Raw genomic sequence first — 12380 nt, 5'->3', positions numbered from 1 at the left:
TCAAACGAGACACACTCCTCGGCACGATGTGCGCCGGCGTCAGGCCGCAAGCCCCGCCCACTCCCTCTAGTAATTCCCACGCCCCGCTTTTGCACGAGGAGCAATCTGAGCCACACGGCTGGGTGGGGCTGCGCGCTGGGTTTAGTGCAGGTGGGTTGTCGAACGCCTGGCACTCGTGTGAATGGGGTGGCTCGGGGGTCTGGCTGAGCCCTCCGGTTACCTACTAAATAACAGAAGAAATACAGCCCGTGCTCGTCCCTTTCCGAGGTGGGCTTAAACCGTGGAAATGTCGTAGCAGGTCCCAGCAGCTGGGGCGGGAAGGGAGGAACCCCCCAGCATGAGGATTAGCGAAGGGAAGCTGCAAAAACTGGTCCCGTGGGAAGCAAACGCTCCTTCACGGGAAAAGTTTTGCTCGTGTCCAGAGCGTATCAGCTGCCCACTTGGAACAGGCTGCGGGGTGGGCTCCGACCGGGCTAGTTCCCACCAAGTCTCCCTTCGTGAGGCATCGGTTACCTCCTGTCCACATGCACCGTGGGTTTATTTACCCTCTCCCCGGGGGTGACCTGACCTCTGCAATGGGAGGGGTAATAGTGACCGAGAGCCGCACAATGGAAGCGCCCCGTGTAACGGTGTGGGCTTAATAAGGCGACAAATGACCCCTCCCCGCGACCTGTGGCGATGAGCCTCCTCCCCCCCCCACACGTGATTCCCCGTTTCCAAGCTAAGGGGGGGCTGTCCGCAGTGATTGGGACATGGTAGCAGGGTCACATGCCCGTGATACTCCGGCATAGCCTGTGTACTCACTAGGTGGCGCCCAACGCGGCGCAATTGCAGCAGCCTGAATCCCGGGCATTACTCCCAGCGAAGCCCCGGGCGGGCACCAGATCCTGCAGCCGGAGGTGCACGTGTCTGTGCTGCCCGTCCCCGGCTGTCAGCATGAGCGCCGCGCCGCCCGTTTTCCTGGGCTCCGAGGTGGTGGAGAAGCACTTGCACCGCGCCAGCCTCCTGATCCCTTCGCTGGAAGCTGCTCTGGCCAATTTCTCCAGCGGCCCGGAGGGAGGCGTCGTGCAGCCCGTGCGCACTGTGGTGCCGGTGCAGAAGTATAACGGGTAAGTAGAGGGATGCACCTCTCCAGGGATCCCCTTCCTGGGCGCAATCTGGGGCGCCCCACTCGCCTAGACTAGGAAATGTCACACAGTATAAAAGAGGAGAGACGGCAGGGCTGTAGAGAGGATTATTCATTATATTACAGATGGGGGGAGGGAAAGTTGCTTATTAACTTCTTGCTAGTTAGCTAACATGGTAAAGTGTGGTGGAAATGTAATATTGTTTTGTCTTTCAAAGTTTTTTAGGGGTCATGCCTGCTTACAGTGCAGTGGATGATGCTCTAACAACTAAACTAGTGACCTTCTATGAACGCAAAAAGGATTCTTCTGTACACTCTCACCAAGCAACTGTATTACTCTTTGACCCAAGAAATGGCTCCTTAAAAGTTGTAAGTTCAGTGTGCACTTATGCATTCTCTTTTGTTAACAGTCTGTCACAATCATGCTTTGATTTTACATGACATAGCTGGAGTAAATCAACATAACTGTTCGCCTCAGGGGAGTCATTGCACATCGTGCTCGCTGAGAATCTGGCATTCACACTTGTGTTTCATTCTCTTGTATCTGTACTCCTTTCTTTGTTTTTTAAAACTGATGATTCGAAGTGAAACTGTTCATTTGAAGAACCCTCCCCCTACTAGGGATATTAAATATTGGTTAATTGAATAGTCAATTAACCTCATTAATTCTTATCGGTTACTCAGTTATTCTGTAGTCCCAGATGGTGGGGCCAGCAGCCAGTGTGTGATGGCCCCGCTCCCGAGGAGTGGCCCTGGCACTCTGTGCTACTGCCTCTGTATCAGAGGCAGCAGAGTGGAGTGCCAGGCAGGAGCTGCTTCACGGGGGAAGCCAGTTTATAAACCATCTCTCCTCGGACTGGCTGCCTGTCGCCCCATGCTGTTGCCTCTGCTACAGCTCAGGGTGGCAGCAGCCTCTGTCTGGGGATGGGGGGGGGGGCAGAGTTCCTGGACCTGGCTGGAACTAAGCAGGGCTGCCTGTCCACCTGGTTCCTAATATACTTTAAATGCCGAGCCTCAGTGGGGGTAGATCCCAGACCTGGCATGAGCCAGGACTGAGTTGGGCTGCCAGGCAGCCTGCTAAAAAAATTACTGGCAAGGGGCGGCGGGGAGAAATGTGTGTAGTCTATAGCATTAACCTGTAAGCTTTTGCTTATTGGTTAATTGATTAATCAACTACATTATTATATTCCTTCCCTTCACACCATGTTAAGCTGATGTTTTAGCGGGAAAGAAGATATTGCCAAATAGCCTGAATTGATAAGGCAATGCAAGTTTTACTGTTAATCTCAGTGATAATGGGATGGAGGGGGGCCGTAGTAGGAATTTTTGGATATTTCTTAATTAAAAATTAGGATACTAGTTTGAGAAGGGCCAGAACAGGCAACCCAGGTGTTTTTATGCTCTGGTTTTTAATTTGTACCTGAAAAAGTCTGTGGCTCAGCAAGGCTCCACAATACATTTTCCCATGATAATTAAATACGTAGCACTAGAGTAGAAGCAGGGGAAGGGTATCTGATTATGGTTCCATGATTCTCTGCCTGGCCCCTGAGGGATGTTTGCAATGGTCCCCAATTCTAGTCAATGTGTAGCATATTCTGGCCATGCCTTCATTGCCCTGAAACACCCCAGTATTAGGATCCCCAGGAAGTGTCATATATAAAGGATTAAGTTAGGTCAATTTCTCTGGGATGATGATAACCAGTTTCCAGTCTCTTTATGCTATCTGAGTGTCATGAAAGGAATGGAGCAGGGAAGAGAATTTGCCAATTTTATATAGAATGTATTTGCAAGTGCTGAATTAATAATCATCTGCTCTCAGGTTTTCCTTGTCCCGTCACATGATATCAGTAAGCACTAATTCACATATGGAGAAAACATCTGGTATTATGTTTTCAGAGTTAAGTTCAATCTATTTGATTTTTCTTCTTTAAAAGGTCATGGATGGCAGTGTTATTACAGCAAAAAGAACTGCTGCAGTTTCTGCGATAGCTACAAAGGTAGGTCTAATGCTTTGCAAAGTTGGTTGAAGTAGATTATCGGTATGTGACAAGGCAATCCCTGAGTGCTCTCCCGCAACTTGCTGTTGCCTGAGCCGTGAACCTGCCTTACTGGAGACTCTGGAAGAAAAGGAAAACTAACTCCCGGCAATCTTTTCAGGTACCAATACTCTTTGCAGCCTTTATTTATTACAAAAGTCCCAAAATTGTAAACCAGAATTCCTCAACACAATTCACATTCCACAGTATAACCAATCTCTCAAGTCTCAAAGGTCCATTAACAAACCAAGTACAGCTCTGATGTCTCTCACTATGCTTACCTCTCAGGTACAACTCCGGTGTCTCTCCAGTGTCCCTAGTTTGCTGTTCTGCTCTATTTCATTGTCATATCTGACTCTGGCTCTTGCTTGGAGACATCAGCAAGATCACCCTTACGTTCTCCACCAGTCCTTAGCTCTCTCTTGTCTTTCAGCTAGCAGCACAGGAAATGCCACCTCTCAGCCTTCAGCCCCCTCTTTCCTCTCTAGTCTGGTGAACTGTGTATGTGATTCCTCCACTGCCTTCCATTTTCACTGGCCTGATCTGGCTCAGTGCTCAACCATGAAATTCACAGTTCATTCCTTCAAGGTGAAACAACTGAAAGCGGAGAATTTTTTCCCCATGGCTGACTTCCATTTTGTGCAAATTGCGGGGAAGAGGGGTTGCACGACTTAAGAGCCAGGAATGGGAGGACTATATTGTATCCGTTCCTACAAGTGTCAATGACTTTAGTGCAGAATGGATGTATACTGGGGTGACTTTTATAGCAGGGATGCCATGTAAACTGTGGGGTGTACCATAGACAGCAACTAGGAGGGACCAATGTGCACCAATGACCTAAACCTCTGGAATTGATTAGGTGAGATAGTGCTAGTAAGTCACAGAGGAAGGCAAATAACTACGAGGTTTCTGCCAGTATATCCTAGGGAAAATTCCTTCCTGATTGAAAATGACAATTGCTGTGACTCTGAGTATGTGAATAAGACCCACCAACTAAGCATTTCAGAGCTAGCAGAAGAATGAATTTTAAGTCTCGAGCCTCAAACTACTCTTGTTTGTAGCACTGTAACTAGGTATTTTTGCACCTGGGGCAAAATATTAATTCTGCACCCCCATCTCTTCAGGTTAGCATGTGTCATGCTCTTTACTTTTGTAGCTTATTATTTTTACTTATTGCGTCTTTGTGCCCCTTACTATTATGTGCCCAGCATGTGCATCCACTTGCCCCGCCTTTGTTATGGCCCTGCTTGTTTGTAAATATTGAAGTTCCTGTTCTTAGGGAACATCATCTAGAGTGTTCTAAATCAGGGATATCAGACACTGGTCATATCTGGCTGGGGCTGAAATGTAATCTCTCTTGTTTAGAAGGAAAAATAATTGTCTCAAATTGGCACCTTTTTCAGCAATTTGGCTCAGCTTAATATGTGCAAGTGACAAGTAGGAAGCTTCAGTTCTAGTCTTTTTCTTCCTGCTTTTTTCAGAGAGTCAATAAACAACTCTTTAAATCAATATTTGACTGAGGCTAGATTAGAGGATTACTGTGTGGGGGCATGGCTCTTCTTCCAAGTCCTTTATCCCAGTTTTGGGGGGCATATTGCATGTAAAAATATATGTCCTACAAGATTATTAGATACAAGGCATTTCATTTTTTCTTTTGAATGGTGTTTGCAATAATCTTCAAAAATTTGTGGGATAAAGATTGTAATTTATAAGACTTCAGTCTGCCCTAGTATACCAGTGCAACCAGTGGTGTAAATGGAATTGCATGTAAGTGAATGAGATCCTATATCCTGGAGATATTTATACGGTTATAGCTTCCCTGATGTAGGTGTAATCCCCTCTGTGCCAATGTAGTGCATTGATGTAAACCCTGTTTCATCCCAACGCACCATGTCTGCACTGGGGATTTACACTGGTGTAACTACATAGATGTAGCTACATCAATACAAATACAAAAGTGCAAATTGAATCAAGGTCACAAAAAGTTTCTCTTAGGGATCAATCACCCCTCTGTACAAATTTGAAAAATAAACTCTCCAGTGTAAATGTACCCAAAATGGAGGGGTTTTAATTGACAAAATTGGATCATCATCACAACAGTGTTTCTTCCATGACTATTGCCATTGGTTTCTTTGATATATTTTAGTTTTTAATGCCAGCTGATGCAGAAGTGCTGTGCATACTAGGAGCTGGTGTTCAAGCCTATAGCCATTATGAGATCTTCACAGAGCTGTTCTCATTTAAAGAGGTAAGCCAAAGGAGAAGAATCATCTCTCTCCAATATTTGTAAGTAACACCAATAAACAAATAAAGCATATAATAATCAGTAAAGTTGTATCTAATGGCTTCAGCATATTTCAACAAAATGTTTCTAAATAACATGATAATGCCTTGCGCTTCTATAGCCTTTACTCCTTTGAACTCAAAGCATTTTCATAACATATACTGGAAACAAAGTCAAGATTCAGACTTACTCTTTTCTCTATTTGAGGAATATCATACTCAATATGCCTTATTTGGACAAGCTCCTGAAACCTTGATCAGTTCAGATTTTCTATTTAAAATGTATTTTATAAATCAAAGGCTGCTATGAATTGTTACACTAGCATTGCATGATAATCCTAAAGATGTACGAGCATACACAAAATCTGTCCACTGTTCTTTGCCAGAATGAGTAGTAATTAAGAAAACTCACTGAGATTTTTTGCTTGTTTCGGAGTTTTGCAAGGATGGGTTACTCAGACTATATAATTTCTACCTGCTTTTAATTTTGCTTTACAGGTCAGGATATGGAATCGTACCAAGGAGAATGCTGTGAAGTTTGCTCACTCAGTCAAGGGTCCAGTGCAGGTTTGCTCCTCTGCTCAGGAGGCTGTCACCAGAGCTGATGTGATTATAACAGTCACCATGGCAACAACACCAATTTTATTTGGAGAGTGGGTAAAATCAGGTGCCCATATCAATGGTATGCCAGGCCCTCATTAATTAGGGGGATTCTCTGCTGTTGTTTGTTATTGTAATTTTTATTTAGCTCTAATGTGCTCAGTGCTGTGATGTATAATATTCATAAAGAAAGATAGTCTCTGCCCAGAATGGTTTAGATTTTTTTTCAGAATAACTACTTCTCCTCTCTGAGCACAGTCCTGTTGGGTCCCTAGATTTAGTGCTATTTAGCAATTCTGCTGTTTTATGTTTGAATAGCTCGTAATCTCATCTTTACAGTGATGGCCAACAAAGAGTGACCTTGGTGTCTATTTCATCTTCGATTTAAACAATGCCCTAGAAACATGTTATTCCCAAAGTGACTTTTAATAGCTCTACTGTTTCCATGGTATTTGTCATCTTTTCCCCTGCCCTGTTTTGCAAACTCTTCTATTTCTTCTTTGGGTCTGCATTCTTTTGATCTCAGTGGTAATTTTGCCTCTGTTGCGGGCTGCATAAAAATGGAGAGAACCACAGGGTTTGGTCCCTTCACACTGTTTTTTTTTTTTAAATTGTGTTTTCTGATGATGATGTTGTTGCTACCCTACCATACAGAGCCCCTGGGCTCCATGGCATTTATTTACATTCATTCATTTGGACTGGGTTCAGGTGACCTTGTGCACTTTCCAAGTGGTCTGGTAATGAAACAAAGACAACTTATCAAAAGAGACAATTTAAAAGAAGTTCCCACATTTCAAAAGCACCCCTCTGTTTTTCAAACTCTGTTTAATTCTTTGTCAGTGACATTGTTATCTCTGCTGTTTCAGTGTGTAGGTCATGCATACAACCAAAAGCAATTAGTGTCTTCATTTGCTGAGGCAACATATACACAAAGACCACCTCTTTTTGTTTTTTCCCAGAGACATTCCTACTGCATGAGTAGGCATTCTGACAACACTGGGGTTCTCACATCCCTACTGTCTGTAAAGTTGTATGGGGTAATTGTTTTACCATTCGTTTCAATATTATTTGTGTTTATTTGCATAAAAGTTGCTAACGCTAGTAGTTTTACATTTTTTTTTTTAAATTATAAGCCTTTATTCACAAAACTGAAGGAAAGGAAAGCTCTATGAACGAGTTCAAATTGTTCTGCATACACAGTTACAAGAAAATAATGGGTTTCAAAATTCCAGCTAATAATGTTGAGTCATCTTTGGCACATACATGTCTCTGCAGCAAATTGCTTTTTTGGTTTTGATCTGATAAGAACATAAATATGGCTCTACTGGGTCAGACCAAAGGTCCATCTAGCCCAGTAGTCTGTCTGCCGACAGTGGCCAGCACCAAGTGCCCCAGAGTGGGTGGACCGAAGACAATGATCAAGCGATTTGTCTCATGTCATCCATCTCCAGCCTCAAACAAACAGAGGCCAGGGATACCATTCTTACCTCCTGGCTAATAGCCTTTTATGGACCTAATCTTCATGAATTTATCTAGCTTCTCTTTAAACTCTGTTATAGTTCTAGCCTTCATGGCCTCCTCTGGCAAGGAGTTCCACAGGTTGTCTATGTGCGGTGTGAAGAACTTTCACTTATTAGTTTTAAATCTGCTACCCATTAATTTCATTTGGTGTCCTCTAGTCCTTATATTATGGGAACTAATGAATAACTTTTCTTTATTCACCCTCTCCACACCACTCATGATTTTATATACCTCTATCATATCCCCCCTCAGTCTCCTCTTTTCCATATTGAAAAGTCCCAGTCACTTTAGCCTCTCTTCATATGGGACCTGTTCCAAACCCCTAATCATTTTAGTTGCCCTTTTCTGAACCCTTTCCAAGGCCAAAATATATTTTTGAGGTGAGGAGACCACATCTGTACACAATACTCAAGATGTGGGCGTACCATAGTATTATACAGGGCCAGTAAGATATTCTGTGTCTTATTTTCTATCCCTTTCTTAATAATTCCTAACATTCTATTTGCCTTTTTGACCACCGCAGCACAGTGTGTGGACGTTTTCAGAGAACTATCCAAGATAACTCCAAGATCTCTCTTCTGATTTGTCATATCCAAATTAGCACCCATCATACTATATGTATAGTTGGGGTTATTTTTTCCAACGTGCATTACTTTACACTTATCCACAATAACCTTCATTTGCCATTTTGTTGCCCAAACACTTAGTTTTGTGAGATCTTTTTGAAGTTCTTCACAGTCTGCTTCTGTCTTGACTATCTTGAACAGTTTAGTATCATCTGCAAACTTTACTACCTCACTGCTTGCCCCTTTCTCTAGATCATTTATGAATAAGTTGAATAGGATTGGTCCTAGTACTGACCGTTGGGGGACACCACTAGTTACCCCTCTCCATTCTGAAAATTTGCCATTTATTCCTACCCTTTGTTTCCTGTCTTTTAACCAGTTCTCAATCCATGAAAGGACCTTCCCTCTTATCCCATGAGAATGTAATTTACACAAGAGCCTTTGGTGAGGGACTTTGTCAAAGGCTTTCTGAAAATCTAAGTATACTATATCTACTGGATCCCCCTTGTCCACATGTTTAACTCCTTCAAAGAACTCTAATAGATTAGTAAGACATGATTTCGCTTTACAGAAAGCATGTTGGCTTTTGCCCAACAAATTATGTTCTTCTACATGCCTAACAATTTTATTCTTAACTATTGTTTCGATTAATTTGCCCGGTGCCAACGTTAGACTTAATGGTCTGATAAGTCAGATCTTTTAATTGCATTTCTCTATAGACATGTTACATTACAACAGTCAAGATCAAAATCACTTAATACAAAAGAATTATGAAATTCAAAGCATTTGCAAATGATTTGGGGACTGGGAAATGGAAAGTGGGAGATAACAGGAAAAGAGGAGTGATTGGGTCATTTACCTTAGATCTCCACATCCTGCTGAGGAGGATGTTGCACTCACAACATCCAGTAGTGAAGCTTTTAGTGAGGTTTAGCAGGAGAAGCAGGAAAAGGGTGAAGATCAGAAGAGATAGGGTAAGAGAAGACATGACAGAGCATCATAGCACCAGCCAGATCTGTTCTTGAACAGGTTACCAAACTGTAATACAGTGTGGTCATTTGCTAGTTCACTAACTTTATGGATGTGCTTGTAATTTGAAAAGAAGTTGGACTTGGCAACCTCAGAGACTGAAGACCTGTCATGCATGATCTGAGTGTTAAGCATTATTATTATCTGTAGCAGAGATGCAGTGATAGGGTGAGCTTCCCTGTGTTGCCTTCCTTGTCAGCCTTGCCTTAAAGCAGTGATGGGCAACCTAGCCTAATGAGCGGGCTGAATGAGTAGCCTTGCTTCATCTCAAGTAGGCTGCAAGATTGGTGTAAACAAGATGGTCTCCCAGGATAGGATAGTTGGGCTAACTGTGTATGCGTACCTAGAGTTTGTGGGGTGTGCTGTAGCAGCACTTTGACTGGATGCTAAGGAAGCACATGGCTCTCACAGTCAGTGTTGTGTGCAATAAGTATGCACCTCATTTCCTGTGCCCTGGCTTTTATGTGTGTGTCACTTTAGTAATACTGGTAGGAAAAAAACCTATGCAGATGAAACCAGCATAATCTGGCAACCCTGTGCATGGACAACAGTAAATAAAATGTCTCAAAGGCCACACATAGTACCCCAGTGGGCTGCATGCAGCTCACTTCTGCCCTCATGGATTTCCTATAAGGTAGGGATGTAAGTGGGTAACCGGTTAACCCCATGATGCTTACCAATAACTAGTTAACTGGTGTGCTGTGGGGATTGCTTCAGTCAGGCCCGCCTTCCCCCCCGCTCACAGTATACCACTTACTGATTTAACTAATTACACGTTATGTTTAGCCAGTCTACTGATTAAATGGGATTTTACATCCCTACTATAAGGGCAAAAGGTTAGCTGAGTCACCGTTGGTGCTGAGAAAGCATTTGGCTTGGTTGGATTTATATTAGTGTGTTAATGTAACTGGTGGGAGGTGGGTAGGTGGACACTGTAAGAATGGGGACATGCTGGTCATGGATAAAGCTCTTAGGGAATGCATCAGTGTAACCAATAACATAGTTTGCTCCAAGGAGTAGCAGGTTTATTAGCAGATATTTCACTGATTACTTTATAGATTCTGTGCAGAGCACTACCTCCTTTTCTCTGCCCCTAGTGTGACAGCTCCTCTTTGGCAAGGCTTTTCGGAGGAGTAGAGATGTAAGCAAGAGGGCAAAGCCTAAGAGCAAGAGCTTGTCTAATGACAAATACTAACCAACAATCCTACTTCCCTTGAGAGTTCCATCTGTCATCGTGGATTGGCTTCCACCTGAGTTTTATTTTATTGTTAGCAGCCTGACCCTGCAAGGGACTCATTGATTTCAGTGGTCCTGCTCGTGCTTTAGGGATTTCAGTGGGAGCAGGATTAGACCCAAAAAGGGCTGAGGGAGCTCAGCAGGCATAACAGGAACTCAGCACTTTGGAGGATTAGACCCTAAGAGCTCGATCCTGCTTTGACATCAGTGGGAGTAGAAGGTATGCAGCAGAATCAAACCTAGATACACAATGTGTGAATGGAGAGAAGCCCAGAACTTTCCCAGTCAATCAGACTCAGTTCTTGTTCTGTATCAGTGAACTTGTCCTCAAGGTTAATTACAAGTTGTTTGTGCATAAGTGACGACAATGCTATGGAAAGCCATTCTTGACCTCTGTGGCACAAGACATGTCTCTGTTAAATCCATTTTAAATGTTTCTCTCTGAAGTTAATCACTTTCATCTTTTAGCTGTTGGGGCAAGCAGACCAGACTGGAGAGAGCTGGATGATGACGTGATGAAGAATTCTGTCCTGTATGTAGATTCTCGAGAGGCTGCTCTGAATGAATCAGGAGATGTTATATTATCAAGGGTAAGTCGTAAAATGCTAACTTTTCTATCCTGGAGTACTAACTTTTGCTTTGCACCATTTTTCATTGCTTTCTGATCCATCCTTTACTAGATTTACACTGTCTGAGATTTTTATAGCTAGATTTAAAAAAGGATTCCAAATCTTTTCACTTTTATCCCAAAAAATCCCAAAGCAATTTATACATGATGAGACAATTTCTGCTCTGTTGCATCTATGTATCCCCATAACATAGTCAAATTGGAACTGCTTCTAGTGTGTGCAGACTGGCAGCCAAACAGATGACAGTCTCACTTCACACAGTTGAGGAGAGGGGACATTTTGTCATGCCCTTACACAAAATGCTATGGGATATCTTTTAATGTCCACATTTAGCAACTGAGTTTTCATTTTTAAGATTTCAGCTGAAAGACCAACACACTAAACTATATGAAATTCAGTTTATCTTTGTCAGCAAGGTAATAGGTCAGTCCTTTTGAGTGAAGAAATTCAAGCTGATGCTTTTTTTTGAAAACCATGTTATTCTTCTGGAATTTCTGTCCAGTTGCTATATTACTTAACATCCATCCCTAACATCCATCTGTTTTACCATGGAAAGGGGTCAGTTACAGAACCTTTCCAGTATTTTATGTTTTTTTTCCTTTTCTTTTAAAATCACTCAAAACCAGTTTATTTCTCTCGATGGCTGTCATGGATATCAAGTTTAAATGTGCATTGGTTTCACAGGCAGAGATATTTGCTGAGCTGGGAGAGGTAGTGAAAGGAACAAAACCAGCCTTGCCTGAAAAAACAACAGTGTTCAAATCACTGGGTAAGAACAACCCCCTCCTATGTGTAAATCTGACAAAGAACAATGCCTTGTTATTTCCAAGTCCTTCTTGCCTGTGAAAGTTGATGACCTTCAAAGCTGCAGTCCCAACACACTCTACAGAGGACAGAAGCCACAGCATAAGATGTGTATTTTCCCTCCTTTCTGACTAATATAATCAATGTTAAAAGGAGAGCAGACATGACAGAAAATTACATTGTCCATTTTGTTAAAGTTCCATTTACTCAACATTGCTTACTAACATAGCTCTACCCTAAATGTCCTACTCTAGTGCCCCAGAAGTCTGTTTGACTTGAAGGTGATGTGACAAGAAAGTGATATGACAGTATTGGAAGTGATCAGAAAACTGGATTACCATGGTTGAAGCTGAATCACTTGTTAGCAAGGCTCCATTGGTTCCTGTTATGGTAGCTTTTACAGCATGGATAGTTGTCCAATGGGAGTTAGATTGAAACCAATAAACTACTTTCACGCTGGGCCCCAATCTATCAGCTAGCTGATGCTGTTAACTTCTTGTCTAGTCATTCTGTTTTCCTGTGAAGTTAAATTATTTCATTCAACCAAAGT

The 12380-nt window shown here is 42.7% G+C and overlaps 1 protein-coding gene across 4 annotated transcripts in view; it reads left to right on the top strand.

Moving 5' to 3' along the window:
• Positions 1-51: 51 nt before the first annotated feature.
• The window catches only part of CRYM (crystallin mu), a 37763-nt gene continuing 25434 nt past the window's right edge, over positions 52-12380 (top strand). For 2 of the 4 annotated variants that reach the window (XM_089782309.1, XM_089782310.1), the window contains exons 1-8: positions 52-150; positions 808-1109; positions 1345-1495; positions 3061-3123; positions 5309-5410; positions 5944-6127; positions 10866-10987; positions 11711-11795. In XM_089782309.1, the coding sequence (XP_089638435.1) occupies positions 937-1109; positions 1345-1495; positions 3061-3123; positions 5309-5410; positions 5944-6127; positions 10866-10987; positions 11711-11795 (880 nt within the window). In that variant the 5' untranslated portion in view covers positions 52-150; positions 808-936. Of the gene's footprint in view, positions 268-807; positions 1110-1344; positions 1496-3060; positions 3124-5308; positions 5411-5943; positions 6128-10865; positions 10988-11710; positions 11796-12084; positions 12355-12380 lie in introns of those variants that run through there. The other 2 variants (XM_075899454.2, XM_075899457.2) reach the window with 2 other exon arrangements.

Source organism: Pelodiscus sinensis, chromosome 15 (genome assembly GCF_052426305.1).
Source record: "Pelodiscus sinensis isolate ZL-2025 chromosome 15, ASM5242630v1, whole genome shotgun sequence".
Lineage (NCBI taxonomy): Eukaryota > Metazoa > Chordata > Testudines > Trionychidae > Pelodiscus > Pelodiscus sinensis.
The sequence above is the reverse complement of the archived record's forward strand: the minus strand, read 5'-3'. Positions and strand labels throughout refer to the sequence as shown.